The 20,079-nt window shown below is 31.5% G+C and overlaps 1 protein-coding gene across 1 annotated transcript in view; it reads right to left on the reverse strand.

Annotated features, from left to right (window-relative positions):
* Positions 1-2,145: 2,145 nt before the first annotated feature.
* EMC2 (ER membrane protein complex subunit 2) overlaps positions 2,146-20,079 on the reverse strand; it is a 49,599-nt gene continuing 31,665 nt past the window's right edge. The window contains exons 6-11 of the mRNA XM_069466093.1: positions 19,987-20,072; positions 19,776-19,835; positions 14,151-14,232; positions 13,201-13,311; positions 10,979-11,083; positions 2,146-2,637 (exon numbers count right to left, since the gene is read on the reverse strand). Of these exons, the coding sequence (XP_069322194.1) occupies positions 2,551-2,637; positions 10,979-11,083; positions 13,201-13,311; positions 14,151-14,232; positions 19,776-19,835; positions 19,987-20,072 (531 nt within the window). The 3' untranslated portion in view covers positions 2,146-2,550. The remainder of the gene's footprint in view (positions 2,638-10,978; positions 11,084-13,200; positions 13,312-14,150; positions 14,233-19,775; positions 19,836-19,986; positions 20,073-20,079) is intronic.

Genomic DNA, 20,079 nt, shown 5'->3' on the forward strand with positions numbered 1-20,079 from the left:
ACAAAGCTTTGACTTTTTAAATTGAAAGGAAAGCCCTTCCCAGCAGGCTTCTGTTCATTTCATCAGCCTAAATATGTCATGTTCCACATGTTAGATCTATGTTGTCTAATAGGTAGCCACCAGTCACATGCGGCTATTTTAATTTTAAAACATTAAAAATTAAAATTTTTAGTTGCATCAGCCATATTTCAAGTGCTCAATAACCACATAAGGCTAGTAGCTATTACACTGGACAGAACATATAATTTATCTCTTTCACTGCAAAAAGTTCTGCCTTGGACTGATCAGACCCTAGGAAATGAAATCACCTCTTCTGTTTCAGATCAATCAAGATGCAGCCTCTGGGGTTGGGGTGAGGTCCTAATCTCTTTGAGGAAAAGGGATCTTTGCCACTATCTGATCAAAACAGGATACTGTTAACGAAGGAGAAATAGAGTTAATAGCAGTTGGATGGGCAATTGTCTGCCACATTGGGTATCATCAGTACATTTAAGCTGAAGTTTATAAATCATTACACATAGACAATGTGCTTAACAAATAAAATTTTTTGGCAAGAAGTTATTAAAAATTTTTTAAAAAGTGAAAGAAACTAAGGCAGGCAGCTATAGAAGGCACTGAATTACTTATTACACAAATATAATTGCTAAAGTAAACACTAATTTAGTAATTAATGGGGAAGAGGTTAGAGATGTAAAAGATAGTGGGACAATATGCAGGCACTATTTTCTTTAAAGAAAACATAAATTTGAAATGGCAGATCATGTTGAAAATGCAATTACTAATTTCATGCCCAGAAAGAGTGTATTTTTATGGTAACAAAGATTAGGGAAGAATTATTTTCACGAGAGGAGTTATTTCATGGAAGATATTAATCAGCTGCTCAATACCAACAGCAGAAAAAAATAAAAGACTGTAACATGAAAGATTTGACTAGATATGGAGAATAATTTACTAATAGTAAGAATTATTCATAAGGTCAAAAGATGCTAATATTGACAATAGTTTTCTTTCTGAAGACTTGCAGGTTGTCAACTCCTCACAATCCCCCACTTGCCCAACACAGCAAAGACAAATCTGCACAAGCCTCTGTGTATTGTTAATAAAAATAAACTAAATTTATATATATATAACAAATGAACACTAAGAATAAATATTTGTCCTGAATGAACAATTGCTGGTTTTAAAAACTAATTTGTGTCTAAATAAAGTTTAACTTTCAAAGACCTTTCTATTCTATTGAAACATGCAAAAGCTTGTTGAAGATAGTATAATGATCATTATGAAAAGAGAAAAATAGTAAGAAATACCAATTATAATGAAAGAGGTGATCGGACATGAGAATTATAATAATTTGTCTCTAAAGCCAGCTTAGGCCAGGCGCGGTGGCTCACGCCTGTAATCCTAGCACTCTGGGAGGCCGAGGTGGGCGGATCGTTTGAGCTCAGGAGTTCGAGACCAGCCTGAGCAAGAGCGAGACCCCATCTCTACTAAAAATAGAAAGAAATTATATGGACAGCTAAAAATATATATAGAAAAAATTAGCCGGGCATGGTGGCGCAAGCCTGTAGTCCCAGCTACTCGGGAGGCTGAGACAGGAGGATCCCTTGAGCTCAGGAGTTTGAGGTTGCTGTGAGCTAGGCTGACGCCACGGCACTCACTCTAGCCTGGGCAACAGAGTGAGACTCTGTCTCAAAAAAAAAAAAATAAAAAAATAAAAAATAAATAAAGCCAGCTTAGATTTTTTCATTTTTTCAAAAATTGAAAATAAATCAGCCACTACAACTCTTTTAATCCCCACTCTCTATGATCTTTAAATATTCTTTTATGTACTTTACCATTAAAAAGTTCAATAACTATAACCTGCATAAAGGTTAAATTTTAAGTGTTTTAACACAAATTAACCTTAGGGCATTTTATAGGTAAAAATCTCAATTATGTCCTATGTCAAAACAAAAATTTTTACAAAGAGATATTACTGAACTTTGGAAAATGACATGTTTTAAGCAAGATTTATCAGAATAACATTATAGCAGATAAAACAATTCAAATAGCCCACTGGAATCCAGAGCAAAATTCAACCTGACAGTACAAACAAAGTCAAAAAATTTGTTTCTGTCAGCTGTGTATCCTGTGTATTTCCTATCACCAGTGAGAAAGAAATTGAGTTCTAAAATAATATATTCACTATGAATACAACAAAATGGAGCTAGAATCTTCATATGCAAGTTTAATAAATCATCATGGTTTATTTAACAAGGTTATTTCTACATCAGAGTTATTATATTTCATATATATGTGTGTGTGTGTGATATGAAGAGACTGATGTACAATCAATAAGTCTTAAATCTCTCTTCCATGGCTTTCCCCCATCTTTCTGCTTAGCAGTTAAAAGGCATTTTTAGGTTTATATAAACACATTCTTTACAACTGCCTTCTTACCAGAAAATTACTGTAGCATATAAATAGCATGGGGCATTTATTAAATAAGTCACAGGCCATTAAGTTCAATTGTGCGGTTGTGAAATCTAACGTCAAAGAGTTTTTGAAACCTTAAGACTGGGTGATCTGCAATGTTTCCAACATGTCTTCGACTGCCTTAAGAGAGTATTTGGTTTCCTTCTTACTTCGACCTGCAAACTAATTAAAAAAAAAAAAAAAAAAAAAAGCTCAATTAGGCTCAATTTCAGTGGCAGGTTCAAAATCACAATCTTAACCTCACATTGTAATGAAACTTAACATTAACTATTTTATCACTAGCATGAAATCAAGTTAAGTTCTTTTGTTTCAATAAGAATAAAATTTGGGGTTTTAAGGACAATTTTATTAATATTTCATCTTCATTTGAAGTATACAAAGATTTCACTGCATACTTGGCCAATTTAAGTAGTATGATAATCTATAAAGTTATAGATTTGATTTTAAAACTATCCTATTTAAACCTGAATACATTTATGAAATAAAAAGTATAATTTTTAAATGAAATTTAACATATTTATATAGGAATGTAAATCATTTCTACTTATCTGGTCTCTGAACAGATTTTTAAATTTCAAACAAAGATATAAATGAAAGTGTTTTTTAAAAAATATTTTAAAGTTGCAAGTAATCTCTAAAATTATTTAAAGTAGGTCATAATTTTTTTAGGATTCCAGATTGCTGCCTAATGATATTATGCTTCTGCAAAGAGTTGTCAAGTAAAACTCTGTGCTCTAGAACCTGGATGAGTCAAAAACAAAACAAAACAAAACAATGCTACATATTAAAATGATATAAACATGTTTTAAAGTATGCAAAGTTACAATTTGCTTTATAAAACTAAACTGGGACTGAACTTTACAATGAAAACAAAATATAATGTGCAAGTATATACACAAAATGTATACTATCTTTGTATATTTAAAAGAAAATTCATGGCATATTAAGTTCAATGTAGTATACATAATCAGTGGGGGAAACACTGTTGAATACCCCATGCTGATTTCAAAATGAGTTTTCTCACTGGACTGACAATTCCCATCATTTATCAGTCTGATTTAACACAACAGATTTACTAGATAAGTGTTCCTTGTGTGGGTGGGGCAAAGTTTATTACGTCTATATTACCTGTTTTCTCCCTTGTTAAAGAAGTGATTAAAGTGTATTAGCAACATCTAGTATTTTTAAGTTAACATCTAACCACTCAATACATTTTCAAGTGACTTATTCCTTCAAATAGCAATTCTGTCTTAAGTACTTAGTAGTTGATTTATGACGTGTTTCTTCTCTTTTCTAATTAACTTAATTTGGCAAACTTCTCATGACCTGTTCAGAAAGATCAAGTGATCAAGCACAGGTAACATCATAGAAGCCACAGGCTTCAGGAATTAGTAACCTGCCTCTGACCCGCTGGCTACAGCTTAACATTATGATTCCCTTACTTCCTAACCCAAACCATTAGCTTCTGTGGTTGAATTTTGAATTGACACAGTAAATAAAGGGTGTTTCTAGCAGAAATGCCATGGAAGAAGAAAAGTTTATAAAAATCAAGATCACCCTGTCTTTCATAAGGCATCAGTAATTTAAGGAATTCAAATGTTAAAAATATGTTATAATTACAAAATATGGTAAAAGCAATAACACATTTAAACCTTTGTATTTCCATAATTTCCCTTGGGGAGTGAAGGATGTGGGGCATGCTTATTACTTCTATTATCCAGTTGATAAATTCACTTTCACAAGGATTTACCAAGAACAAAAAGCCTTTTCTTTTACCACTGCCTATCCAAGGTAAACAGGAATGGTCCTAATCAGATACTTAAAGGTTTAATTCTAAAAAAACCTTTGATGGGTTGGGGGAGGGGTACAAAAATAGGATACCACATAGTAACATTTATTCTAATGTTTTTAAATAGCAAAGTAAAAATGAAAAAATTTGTACCACTGAAGTCATAACATACCTTAAAATATAGCATTTTTCTTGGTTTGTACTTAAACATAATAAAAATAATAGGGGGTGCAATTTTTAAAAATTAGCTAATTAAAAAAAAAAAAATCACCTAAGATGGTGTCAACACTACTGACAAGCAGTGTAATTCAGAATAAACCAAACTAATTTACTTGTGTCAGAACAAATAAAAAGGAAGTTGGAAATATAAATCCATCACTTCAAATTTTACCTGACATGCAATTATTTTGTCTATTCCAGAATTATATGGTAATTTAACTGATTAAGTTGGAATCATAGTTTTTCCTCAAATCATGATTTAATTTTCTATTTCCCCAAAGGATACCAACACAATCACTACTGCAATCATAAATAACACATGGATCACTAGCACAGACAGATTTAACAGTGTACCAAAGAAGCATTTATCTGGAAAATTATTGTGAGTGGGTTCACATTAAAATTTTTCATGAGCATTAATCAAATGTGCCTGCCTCTACTGAACATGCTAAACCAATTACCTAACTGAAGAGCAAGTAGAAGCCATATTCTGTTTCATTATTAAGTGGAAACAAAGAAAGAAAAGCAGTTCTTAAAACCTAATTGTCTCCAATTCATAAATATATCTAGAAAAGTAACATAAGGAATATTTATTATATACTATATACTAGCCTATATGCTTAGATATGAGTCATGAAGTTTTCAATTAGATCCCAGAGATTTACCTAATTAAAAAGTGTCAATCTCTGAAAGTTATACTTTTCTATATTATTCACAAATTCTGTATTTTTGTTTTCATACAGTGAGATTTTCCTTAAGTAAATTATTCTTTCATAATTCTCTGTTAGATCTAAAAGAAAAGTTACCAGAAAGAACACAAAAACAGCCAAATAATAAAAACTTGCTTATCAATTTCAGAGGCCAATGTTACTGCAATAACTGCGATACACTGGGCTAAAATTTACCTTCACATAATTTGTGGAAAATAATATGGATAGAGAAAGTAATAGGATAAGTGAAATGGAATGGTAGATGAATAAATCTCAGAAACATCATGCTGAGTGAAAGAATCCAGACACAGAAGAGCATATAACCTACGATCTCATTTATATAAAGTTCCAGTACAGACAAACTAATGTTTGGTGATAAAAATCACATCAGTGCTTGCCTGCCTCCCAGTGAAGAGGGTGGGGATTGACTGCAAAGTAGCAGAGGAAATTTTCTGGGGTGATGGAAATGCTGTGCATCTTGAGTGGGGTGATGGTGAGAGGGGTGTATACAAATGTGTGTATTTTATTGCATGTAAATTATACTTCAATAAAATTGATGAAAATAAACTAAAACAAAAGGATAGGACTTATGAAGTTACACAAGAGTGTAATAAATTGCCAAATGATCACGTTTCTCTTCCCATTGACAGGTGAAGCATTACATTCCTTGAATCTGGGTTGACTATGAGGCTTGCTTTGGCCACTGGGATAATAGCAAAATGTGATACAACTAGATGCTTAAAAAACATGTGAACATTGGAGTTTGGCTGTTTGCTACTCTTGGAACCCTGAGATCACCATGTGAATAAGTCCAAGTTAGACTGCTGAAAGAGAGACACAAGGCCCAGCACCTGCAGCTGACAAAAAGTCAACTGTCAAGCTGTTGTCTGAGTGAGGCCATTGACCACCAGCATACCGCAAAAACATGAATAAGCCCAGGCAACACTAGTGGAATTACTCAACTGATCTCAAGCTAAACTGCCTACGAACAGAATCATAAGAAAATAAATTGGTATTTTAAACCACTAAGTTAGCGATGGTAATGGGTACAAATATTGATGGAATCTGATTCATAGGAAAAAAACACAGAACCTCTGTAGAGAAAGCAGTGAATACAAATGCTTCAAAAGCATCAAGAGATTTTATTCTAAACCTTTTACTGGTATCAAGAGATAAAAATAAATTTTGCATGAGAGGTGATTCCCAGTTGAGAAGTATTAAAAGTTGCTATACAGAAACTTAGCATGACCAACTGAGAGGTTTATTATCTTCCTGGAGTGGTATCCAAAATGAATGAGAAACTGTTAAGAAAAATTCCTTGTATTATCCTTTCCTAGGGAGTGAAGAAAAGGCAAATCACACCTTCAATAAAGATGTGGAAAACATTGCTGAGTACTATGGAGTTTACGATACCCAACTCAAAAGACTGAAGAGCACAAGTGATGCTACCAGAGCTCTTACCAAAAACATTGAGTCTTTATCAAATAAGACTTTATGAAAAGGAAATGGATCTAATAACATACCAAAAAAAAGAGAATGAGAATGGTAGGGAGGGCAAATGTTATCAAAGAACAGAATTTGATCCTAGGAACAATGGGTTAAAATACTGAAATGATAGATTCATGTCCAGTGGTAAAGTATATCTCATAAGTCAGGGAAGGACATGTTTGCCTAGAGATCTAATCAAGGGGGCTTTGTATCACTGAAGGGATGGGGAGAAAGAAAAAAAAAAAAAAAAACCCAAACAAAACAAAACTCTTGAGGTCAGTTACTATTGAGAGATTTCAGCCTGAAATGAAGAGAAACGTATGGGGGTAGGATATCAGTTGTTCACATAAGAAAATAATTGAGGAGGGAGTTAGACTCTGTAATGACAGTTTAAGATACATTTATACCTAACATAATCTTTATAGAGGCAGTGTGTATTGTGACCCTTAAGGGTACCAACTCTGGAGTCAGACTGCCTGTGTCTGAAAACAGGTCTGTCAACAGCCAGCTGTGCCACTTTGGGAAAGTTATTTAATCTTTCCATGCTTTAAATTCCTCATGTCTAAAACATGAAAAGTGCCTAGCTCATAATAAATTCTTTATAAATGTTTGCTATTATAATGATTATTGTTATTATTGCAAGGATCAGAGCAAGCATAATAAATGTACAGCATGTGATTAATAAACACAATGCAACATGTATTACTGCAATTTGGTGAAAATTACGCTTTAACTCTTTTAATTCACAGAATAATTTTATTATGTTCGTCCTGCAAAAGAAAAGCTAGGCCCAATGTAAGAAGTTATGTAATTTATCCAGATTGCATATCAGAGCTAAATTATGATTCCAGACAACATGGATCTAGCATCTGTGATCTCCTCTGAACTACTACATTGAATTAGCTTCCATGGAACAGGGCTTATGATAGAATACAGAGAGGGACAGAAACACTGGATATCCACATGGGGAGAAATTGACCCCTACTTTACACCATACATAAAAATCAATTCCAAGCGCATTACTGACAGTCTGAAAAGAAAAAGAACGGAAATTCTAAAGACGCAAGATTGTCTTTATGATCATGGAGTAGCAAAAGATTTCTTAAACAGAACACAAAAAACACAAACCATAAAGAAAATGATGGATAAATCTGAACACATTTAACTTGAGCACCTCTATTTATCAAAATCATGTGACAGTGAAAGCAAGTAAGGAGTTAAGAGATATTTGCTACACATATAACATAAAAAAGAGCTCATAACTAGAAAACTTAAAAAAATTAAGAGTCATACAAACCAATGAGAAAGAGATTTCATGAAAGAGGATATCCAAATGACCAATAAACATATGGAAGTGTTCAAACTCACTGATCATCAAGGACAAGCAAAATAAAACCATGAAATGCCAATATACCAACACCAGAACGGCTGTAATGACAAAGACTGACAGAAACAAGTGTTGAGGAAGAAGTGGAACTATTAGAACTCTCAAATACTGCTGTTGGGAGTAAACAACTGATTTGCCTTTATCTACTAAAGTTAAATATATACACATTCTATGCCCCAGTATTTCCGCTCAAAGGTATATGCTCATCTGAAGTGCATGTACATGTATAGCAAAAGACCTGTATGGCAATATTCAGTGTAGCATTATTCACAATAGCCTCAAATAGGAAATAACACAAATGCTCAACAACCGACTAAATTGTAATATGTTCATACAATAGACTACAGTACAATGAAAATGAATGAACTATAGACATATACAATGATAAATCTCATAAGCTAACAGTGAGTGAAATATGCCAGACAAGAATAAATACATACCATATCATTCCATAAACTATAGGGTCAGTACTCTTGAGGAAGATAGAAGTAGACATTGACAGGATATACCAAGAGGATTAGGGGATGTTATGTTTATATTAAATTTATTAGCCTGGATACACTTACCTTGTATTATTCATTGACATGCACACTTATAACTTGGGTTCTTTTTTCTGTGTATGTTTATAACTGAATAAAAATAGTCATAATGTGTCAAAAAAAACACTCTCTGAGCAGCTAGTTGTTTCTCACAAATATCTTAAAACGATGCAATGTGCAATATAAGACTTGTTATATTATACAAGTCTTATCTTTAAATCACACCCTCCCCAATTCTACTCTATGTGGAACCCCATTACAGATCTCAGCTATCCCAAACTGCATTTTAAGAAGCAAAGCCTAGCTAATACTTTTATATATTCTGGCTTACGATATGCCAACAGAACTAAAATGCTCTATAATAGATAACAAAAATACACAAAGGTGACGACTTTCAATGATGTGACTGTGGAGGCACTAAATTTTTTTAATCTCCCCAATCTTCTCCAACAAGGAGTATAAAAACAAAAACGAAAACAGCACCAAAACCAACATAACAGAAAACAGGCCTACAGATGATACCGTCAAAAAAATTAGATTAGCAATTTTCTAAAATCCTAGAATGTGATTATGTCACCAATAGCAGGACCTACAAAAGATCAATAGCTGTTTGGTAGGAGCAACAGGATATGATAGTGCACTACCTACACTACTCTGCAAGAAACCAAAAATAAAAAAAAAATGAACTAATACTTGATCCCTCAAACAAAAGGATCTGAGTTGATAAATCTGCAAAAGGCCTACAAAACTGAGAAAGTCTTCACAGGTTCCAAAACAGAGAGAAGTGTAAAAATCGTATGCAAATGTGAAATGAAATAAATCTAACCACCTAATACCTAAAAATTTCTGAAATATTCAGCAAACATTCTCTTCCAGAAAGACAAAAAAACCTCACACCCTGAAGGAAAATTATTGCAAACTGAAAGGGAAAGATGGTTCAGATAAGAGAGGATGAGGAAGGGGGTGATGCCCAGGGACAGTAAACCTAGAAGAAAACAAAATGAACAACAAAAACATCATAACAATAATATGTATATATAGATTTAAAGCTGAGAGCAACACCTCAGAATTCAAAATCTTTAGAGCTCTAGAGGTAGAACATAGGGCTGGGGCCAGAAAACCTTTTTGAGTAAGACTTAGTTCTGAAAAAGACTAGCTATACAGACAGGTTATATCTGAGTTCTCAGTAACAAAAAGCAGCAAGTGACTAAAAAGTCAAGCTGGGAAAGCTACCCTATCCTATCTTCAACTTCTCCCACTCCATAACCATCTCCTCCTAATAGTCCAGGAAAAATACCTGGAACAAGAAAAAGAACATGAACCCACTCCATCAAAAATTACTATGGAGAAAAAAAGAATAAAATAAAATACAGAAGAGGACAGAAATGGAAAGAAAATGAATAGAGGAAATTATAAGTATACAATATAATTGGAGGTCTAAAAAAGAACACTTAGGCGAACCAAAAAAAAAATAATTCTAAAAGCAACTTTTCTCACCTGAGAGGACTAAATCTACATACTAAATGGGTGTATTGTATATTTGGGACAACTAACTCAAGAATAATCAATAACACATATCACATAGTAAGACTATTGGATTTAAAAGGTAAAGAAAAAATTTGTTTGGGTAACCAGACAAAGAGTCTAAGTCACTTATGAGAGAAAGAAAATCAGGATGGCATCAGACTTCTTGACAGCAATATTTTATCCTAAAAAACAATGGAACAACATATTTAAGATGAGTAAAGTTTAAGCCAAAGTGCATATATTCAAATTGTCTTTTAAATATAAAGGTTATAGATGAATAGTTATAAACATGCAAGATGTAAGAGGATGTTTTCCATGAGCAAATTTCCCATGAAAAAAATTTCCTGAAAAATCTTCCTAGGAACAAGCTTCAGAAAACTAAGAAGTGAATGGAGAAGTTTCTATATAAGATCTGAAGTATAAGCAAACTGCACAAACTTTGCTATATAGTTTGATTAGTTTACTTTTATGCTTTTCTAACCTTGAGATACCTACGATTAATAATACACTCACCTACTCAACCTGCTTCTGAAATCCATCATGCAATTTATTTATCTTTTCTAGGTTTTTAGAATTACTTTACATTTGAAAAATGCAGAAACACTGAGATTTCCAGATAGTAAGGTTAATTATGAGACAATAATACTAACAGATTTCTTTTGGGTAAAAAAAAAAAAAGTGGTCCTAAAACTATAAATTAATTCTACACAAATAAATCACATTTGATAAAGGCCCTAAAGTATGAAAGTCCAATGCTAGACATGTGACTTTGTAGTTTGTAGAAATGAAAATAACTAAGAAATATATTAACTGACCTATGTGATAACAAATTATCAATACTAACCTGATAAGCTCTGTTTATTTGACTAGCTGCCCAACTAGCATATTTCATGTTGTCCTTTTTCGTTTTTGCACTTGCTTTTGGATTAGAAGCAATATGACTTGCTGACTAAAAGCAAAAAAGAAACATCAAAAACAAAATTCCTTTTTTTTAGTCAAGATAATCGAAAACACAAAGTTGAATGAAGTTAGTGTTTAAAATGAAAATATATTTTAAAATATATAACCCAAAGTAATGGAAAGAGAAAGGAAATATTTTAAATAATATCTAAAATTATTTAAGTACATATCTATTATGATAGCTCTTAAAGGTAAAATCCCATACCATTTAAATAAAGTAAAGAAGCAAGCCATGGAAGAACACTTTATAAACCAAAAGCACTTTACCACTGTAGGATATTGTTGATACTATTCATTGTTATTGAATTACATTAGCTTTCCAATGCTGGAATTACAGAATTTTTGAATATAATAGAAAAAAAACCTCAAATATAATTTACCCCAAGTTCCTACATTAATAGGTGAAAAAACTAAGTCCAATAGTAGTTAAGTCCAAGTGACTTAACTTGACCAAAGCAAGTTAATGGAAGTCTTTGAAATAAAGGAGATTCTCCTTATCTCTAATCCATTTCTCTTTTCATTATACCAAAAGTTTTCAAACTGTTTCACAGAACTGATTAGCCACTGCAATTTGATCCACCTTCTCCTTTTTAAAAATGTACTTAAATGAGGGATTCTTAATTGGAGATGCATTAAAGAGTATGTAAACCCCCAAAATCTCATGCTAATTTTTAAATATATGTTTGTATTTCTAGGGAGAGAAAGATACAACTTTTTTCTCATTCTTAAATATATCTTACTCTTAAAAGGATCTATGTGATTAAAAACAAGCTTGTCTTTCATTTATACCTAGCCTGTGCTACAGGCCATTTCACCTGTGTTTCCTCATTTGCCAAAGAGGAATCTATATGCCAAAATCTGATTTTTATACCTCTAAGTCTTTAATGTCACCTTTTTGGTATGAATTTCAGTAAACGCAGCAGTTAAGAGAAAAATTCTGGAGTCAACTGCCTGGGCTGGAATGCCAGCTCAATCACTTAAGAGCTCTGTGTCTATCTTTGGACAAATTAATTGAATCTCTGTGTCTCAGTCTCACCATCTGTGAAATAGTCACATTACGAGTAACTACTCAAATTTGAGTAACTACTCAAATAACCAATGTGAGGATTTAATGATTTACACAAAAAATAGAGCTCAGACACACTGCCTGGCATATGAAGTGCTATGTAGAAATTATCATTATTAATAATTTGTTGTTATATAGTTTTAAAGATGAGTATTTAATTTATTTGGCAAAGAGATGCCACTACTATACTATACTCCAAGCCACTGCAACTGGCTCTGGTAGAATCCAGGAAAATTTTCTTGAAATTTCTTTGAACCATTTTCTAACCATATTTTGCCTATATGTATTTAATTTATGTTTCTTCCTATCCTCCATTTCTTCAATCAATTTTTTTCACTGAATCCAAACAGTAAGATACTCATGAAAAAGTCCGTAAGACTAAGATAAATCAAAATTTCAAAGAACTAACTGACCACTAAAGTTTATTTTCCCAGCCTTTCTGATTGCAGAGAGTTGTTCATTTTATATATATTTTAAAGGTCAGCAAATTCTTCCTCTATTTCACACAGCTCTTCTTAATTGACTTTTCTAAGCTCTTCCTTTCACAAACATAAACAACAGATACTTCCATACTTTCCACAATTTCCAAACTGTTCTTCTACACCATAAAAAATGTTTTAATTTGACATATTAGAGATTTTATTTCTAATATGTCTTTTATCAGTATAGTTTAAAAATATCTGATACAAGTCTAATTTAGGAAAGAAATACAATAATGTTGGGCATAAATCCAAGAATATCAAAACAATTAAAATACATAATATGGTTTTGTATCTGTTACTATTTAATTTTATAAGGGCAGATTTCAATTCTGATATGATAAAAGATATTTTACAATGAAATGTCAAACAGCTAGGATGTATTAACATTCAAAATTAAAACTGCCTTACAACTTATTGCTCATAATTAACTAGGGAAAAAAAATCATATGCTCATCAATAAAATACAAAAAACAAGAGGGGAGTGATTGAAGGGAATAGTTAAATGGATTTTAAGTTACAGATTTTAAAAAATAATATTAAACATGTACCTCAACTCACCATGTAAAGCCCAAACAAAGCTCTCATATTTCTGTTGTTCAGTTTCAATGCCTGTGCAAAGTACTTTCTTGAAAGTTCGAGGTTTTCAAGTCCACCTTGGGTATATTTAACCTGTTAAAAATTGCAGAGTGCTGAAACCTGTTTATTTTACTACCTTGAAATATAGCATGGTTTCATCATACCATAGGCATTAAGTAATCGAAACAGATACTCTGTAAACAAATACAAGATGTTAAAAGAATTCATTTAAGGTTGTTAAAGCTAATCTAAAATTTAAAACATAACCTCCCCCAAAAAGCTATTTATTTCATGAACACTAATATCACTGAGTAGTTTTTAAAACAAAAATGTTGCCACAATAAAAAAGTCAGTATAATTTCTATTTCAGCTGCCTTGGAAATGCTTCACTTCATGTTGTATTTTCTATTACTAGCATTAGAAATATAGTCTTGGATATTGAATTGTCCTTTTACATGTGAACTGGCATTCCTTAATAATGAAGTCCTTCTAACCTATAGCATTCAACCGTACTGGTATTCTTAATGGTAAGCAAATTAAATAAATACTTCCAACATCCAAAAATATTGGCTTTAATATAAATTTTCTAGAATATGGATTTTAAAATCGTAATTACTATAAATGTCTCACAAGCCATTAAATGGTGACAAATGTGGCACAATTAATTTATATTTAGGAAAGTAAACAGTATATAAGTATAAAAATACAAATAATTTCAGTTTTAAATAGGACTTTGAATTTAAAAAATCAGTATTTCCATTGCAATATTAAAAATTTAAAACTTTTACTCCCACAACTGAACAGTCATCAGCTGTTTTAAAGATTTATATACTTGCCTAACATGAAGGAAATATTCTTATTCCATAATATAATAATACCGAACAGCAACAAAAATAAAATCACATACCATTGCTGTTTCTGAAAACACTTACTTCAGCATACTGTTGACAGTATAAGTGGTTGTGAGGATTAGTCATCATAAGCTCCTCTAAACAAAAGGCTGCTTTTGCATAGCTGAAAATATCAAGAGGAAAAATTAATTTTAAAAGTCATAAATTTTATCTTATACTTCAAAATAATTTAAAAACAATATTAGTGGTGTTTAACATTTTATTCCCAAAACAATTTAAATGGCTGTACTAATAAAGTGCCTGTCATCCTGAATTCATAAATACCAGTAACATTACATTTTTTAATGAAATGAATAAACATAGGTTTAACTTCTAAAGCAGCCTATAAACAATCAATAAATATTACATTTTAAAAATTAGGTCATTACTATGACATCCAAACATCATTAATAACATAGGCTTCAAGACTTTAGATCACGTTACATAAAAAATAACTTCTAGAAGTTCACTGATCATTAAATAATATATTCAAATAGCTAAAGCGTAAGGAGGAAATAAACATCTTATTACATATTCTCTATTCACTAAAAATCCTTCACAGGCATATATTCACCAATATATTCTATTACAAAGACTTCTCATTACTTAACTGTCAAATATCAAATTATAATGAAGTTATACATTTCTAAACACATGAAAAATAGGTCAGGTTAGTTTTGATATACACTCTACTACTATTAAATCATATGGTAGAAAAAGCAAAACAAAAATCTTACTGAAAATATAAGGTGAGAACTGCCAGAAAGTATCTGGAAAAGCAGCTTTAAACCACGTGACTATAATTCACATTAATATATTTTAAATATTTAATGTGAATATCCAAAAGAATACAGGTGTTGCAAGATTTATTCCCAGAGAGGAAGTGATGTCACTACCCACTGAAAAGGGCTACCTAAATCTGGCATTTGTTACCAATATACAAAGGTACCTACCTTTACACTAATGCTTGATAGACTTACTTTTTAAAATATACATATTCCAGTTTTACACATGTATATCGACTAATAGCTAATTTTTATTAAGTGCTTATATGTCATGTACTGCTCTAAGTATGTTATGAGTATTAACTAATTCAATCCCACCAAAACCCTGGGAACATCAACATTCTATAGCAGAGAACACTAAGGCACAGACATGTAAACTGAATCCAGGCTGTGCCACTGCAGAGAGCTTGCACTCTTAAGCACTATGTATGTTGCCTATATGCATCACACACCACAATGATAAACTGTAGTAGTGGTAATGATGACAGTGATGAAGATGTCAATGGTAACATAAAAAAGTGTGTACAGTTGTCAAAAGGGCCTAAGGAAAAAGTACACCCTGCAGACTACCCAAGAATTATACCATTTTAGATCTATGAAGGACCTTATATACAGATTCCTATCCAAAAACATGCAGCTATTTAGCCCGTTCCATTTTTACATCCAAAACCTAGCATTGGTTCTTGACACATGATAGGTATTTAATAAATGATTAAACAAATCAATGAGCAAATGATTGAATAAATGCCTAGAACAAAAGTATTATGACTACCTAGCTAGTAACTATTTCTCACTCTAAAAGCGGAAAGCTGTCTCTACTTTAAATAATCAACTTTATCAAAAGACAGTCCTCTTCTAAATGTGTTCCTTTAACTACGATGATACCAAACACTCATACTGAGGCTAAGAATAAAAGTTCTTATAGATTTAAATGGGTTTAGCACAACTGTGACTCTGGTTCTTATACAGCATAAAGCACAATCAAATGGGCAGTGGGTAGGAGTTATTGCTGCACAACGAACACCAAGACATTTTCTCAAAAATCAATTGACATCATATATAAGAAAAGGATCCCTTCCAATTTTACAAAATATAAAATCAAATTAATTTTGTGGATAAAATATAGGATTGAATAAACTTAGAGCTAGAAGGAGCTCAAGAAATGGTCTAGTTCTAGTCCAGCCATTCTTAGTGAGGGTTGTTCAAGAGTATTAAGCCACACAGAAAGTGACTATTTCCTCAATTCTGCCAAGGATAGTGTATGTACCATTTTAGGTTCATAAAGAAGCTAACTTATTATATACAATGATTCAATGATACTAAGATTAGAGAAGTAAAAATAATTTCAATCTATTTAAAATTGAATTAACAATTATTACATGATTTGCTTTTGTGCAGTTTGAGTCAATTATTATATTATGCTAGAGTCAGTACTAGAACTAAAGTTTTATTTTGTGCCTCACAAAAGTATATAACCAAAGGCTACAGTATTTGTTCCTACATTGTTTTACCAATATCATGATTTTTCCTTACAGAATTTTGATAATTCCCTTTGATGTAGAATTTTATAATAAGGTTGGACCTACAAAAGGATCCATAATCACAATCATAATAATGTGTAAGACTTGCTGATATAGTATCTAGTTTGAATTTTACAAATCAAGTAAAAAAAAATTAAGTCTTTGATCACGTGAATTTATTTTTGCTTATACATTGAGTACCTCTCATCTGAAATGACCAGAAGTGTTTCAGATTTTAGATTTTTTTTTATTTTGAAATAAATATTTTTGTTATCTTACTGACTGAAAAGCCAAAATCCAAAATGCTCCAATGAGCATTTCCTTTGAGCATCCTCAAATTCTGGAGCATTTCAAATTTCAGATTTTCAGATTAGGGATACTTAACCTGTAATATGTATTGGTAGTGCTGACACATAAATTATAACTGTAATTTTTTATATTTAGAACAAGTACAATTTCTCAATATGGTTAATGGGTGTGATATACACCACTGGAATAAATAAAGACAAACTATAATTTATAAATCAGAATCAAATTTAAATAAAAGTAACTTAATGATATAAAAAATTATGTTGCAGAATTCTTTATCACCTTTTCCCTTTAATAAAAACACTAAATAGGGCTATATGAACATTCTATTATGGAAATTTATTTGGGGTCAAATATTCTAGATGTAGGCCCCCAATGCTGCCTGGGACCTATTATACTTTAACAAGCTTATAATTGTTCACATGCAGAAAAGAATACCAAATGTTAAATATATCTAGCATTTTCTAAACTGCTACATTTTTGCCACTGCATTCCCTAAACTGGTGCTGACATCCCACAATACTTTTAACACTCCACCAAAAAATTTCTATCTACTACAATGACTTGCTCCAAAAAAGTCAAAGTAATCAAATGAACTGATTCTAATTTTCACAGTTTCAAAAAAATTTGGACATATTTATTTTGACTCACCCTAAATCTAAATACTTCTTCTAAGTATTCAATTAGAAAAAAATAAATGGTCATTTTATAACTAGCTTTAAGACCAAAAACAGTGTTGTGATACTAGATAAATGAGTAGGATGACCTCAGTGATCATTTCTTCTAAAAAGACATTATTTTTCAAGTGCTTTTGTATTTTTGTATTTCTTGATTTCTTGGGATTTTCAGTTCATTTCTGAAGTGTACATTCAACTCTATTTCAATAAACTCTTTAGATACAAAACAAAGCAAAATTGAATGTGATCCTACCTGATGAAACAATAAATTTAATGATAGGTTAAAAATAAAGTATACCCTAAATTTGATGACTAAATATTAGAAATTCATGCAAAAAATAAAACTGCAAATGAAATAGAAAAATAGATGATATATTTATATAGTTCTTAGAGGACAGAAGACATGAAAGTGATAAAAATTGATATATCTGATTTTCTGAAAATGTAAGCTTTCCATAATTTAAAAAGGTCTGTATTAAAAAGGCACATAACAAGCAAAGATACATTTCTGACAAATGGTTGATCTCCTTTATATAAAAAGCTCTTAAAAATGAAAAAAAAAGTATAACCAGTTTTCACCTATCAAATTTGCAAAGATTAAAAACAATCATAGTACCTAGTGTTCTTAAAGGGGTACTCTAATAATTGCTGGTGTGAAAGTAAATTGCTATTACCATTCTAGGGAACAATTAGGAACTATTTATCAAGACCACAGAAAATATGCATATCATTTAATCAAGTAATTCTATTTCTAAGAATTTAGCCCAAGGAAACAAAGATGATCACTACAACATTACAGTGAAAATGTAAAATAACTTCCATATCCCCCTAGGAAACTGGTTAAAAATACTAGTAGGGTAAATTGATATAAAGAAACAATATAAAGCCATTAAAAACACACTGTAGAATGTTTACAGTGATAAGAAATTTTTGACAAAATATAAGAGAAAGCAAAAGCTACAAAAGATAATTTTATCTTGGGTTTTTAGGAGGTATGGAAGAACAAAAATCAAATATAAACTATAATTTAGGATGATGGAATTACATGTAATTTTTGTTTTGGTCTTTATACTTCATGGGGTTTCCCAAATTTTCTACATTAGGTATTTCTTTAACCTTAAAAAAAAAATTTCCTTAATGATATGAAATATTTTTAAATGCTTTTATAGTCAGAAAAATCTTTACAAGGTATGAAAAAATTTTAAATCACTATCACCTATTTTAGAAACAAAATAAAGCTAATATTACTTTTATTTTACTGCACTCTGAAAATTCAGTTTCATGTTATTTAAGTATTATATACTGTCTCACATGCATAAGAGAATATTTACATATGTCTACATACAACCGTACGTACATCTATACTAAACGTGAATCAGAAAATAATTTCCTAACTGAACATAGAGAATCTAATGGCCACAGTATACCAGAGAATCGAAAAATTATTACCAGAATATAGCACAAATTAAATAACAGCTATCACTTTTATTGCAGCTTCCACTTTAATTAGAATTACACAAATAACCACCTCAATCATCTATTTTACATTATATATGTATTTTTTCACAGACAACAGAGAAGTGTCTTCATTCTAGTTCATTTCCTGTGTCAGCTGTTTGTAGTATGAGAAGAGGTTATTCATGCACAATAAGAAAATGTGCGTGAGAATCTGATTCTATTCCATCAAAAAGAAGGAAAAGAAACAATGTAATATACTTCAGATTCAAAAGAACTAAGAGAAAAAAGAAAAAAAAAGTTATGCCTCTAGATGGAGGTTAGCATTAATTCTGTGATATTAGAAAACTTGCACTAAGACTCTGGACTAATCCTCTCACACTGGGATTTCCTCCTGTCACTACAGCAATAAAAAAGCTAACAAAAACATTAAATATCCAATAAGCAAGTTCCTACAGCATTCAACATTCTTGATTATTCTCGGTTTTCTACCCAGGCAACAGAATGCTTCACTTTAGAAGAGTTGATTCTCTTAGTACTAAAGCTAATACATGCATACAATTGACAGAATTTTTAAACAGCAGGGAGTATAATGCTCTTTGTATATAAGAACAATTTGAACTCTAAAAAATTCACAATTTTGATTCACCAAAATAACCTTAGCTTGGCAAATGCAGGCCTTTATAATTTCAAAGAATACCATCTGTATTTGAAAGAAAAACTTACTTCTCAAATAAAAACAATTTAGCAAAACATAAATGACCTAGTTAAAGCTACTCACAAATTATGACCAACAAATTGTCGATTTGTTATTTTTCATTTAATTGATGATTTATTGTTTCTCATTTGGAAACCACTATATCTTGTGAACTTTGAGAAAAATTGCACTCTTAGCAAAATTTTGTGTGTTTAACAACTTACTCATGTTCATTGATGTAAAGTTCTGCAAGTTCATGCCAGGCTTCTTGGTCTCCAACAAATCTGGTGGTAGGACAGGGGAAAAAAAGTAAGTGTGTAGATATTCTATAAATGAACAGCATGGAGACAAACAGGAAAATCAAATGCAAATTCCATTTTAATTAAAAAAGATTTATCAGAATAACAAAACACAATCCTCTTGTAAAACACTCACTGTTCCAGATACTCATTGAGTTCCCGAATGGCCTCCACATTTTTCCCCTGGGCTTTTCGAATGGCAATCTTACGCTTTCTTGCAGCCTATGGG

Source organism: Eulemur rufifrons, chromosome 3 (assembly GCF_041146395.1).
Source record: "Eulemur rufifrons isolate Redbay chromosome 3, OSU_ERuf_1, whole genome shotgun sequence".
In the NCBI taxonomy this organism is placed as follows: domain Eukaryota; kingdom Metazoa; phylum Chordata; class Mammalia; order Primates; family Lemuridae; genus Eulemur; species Eulemur rufifrons.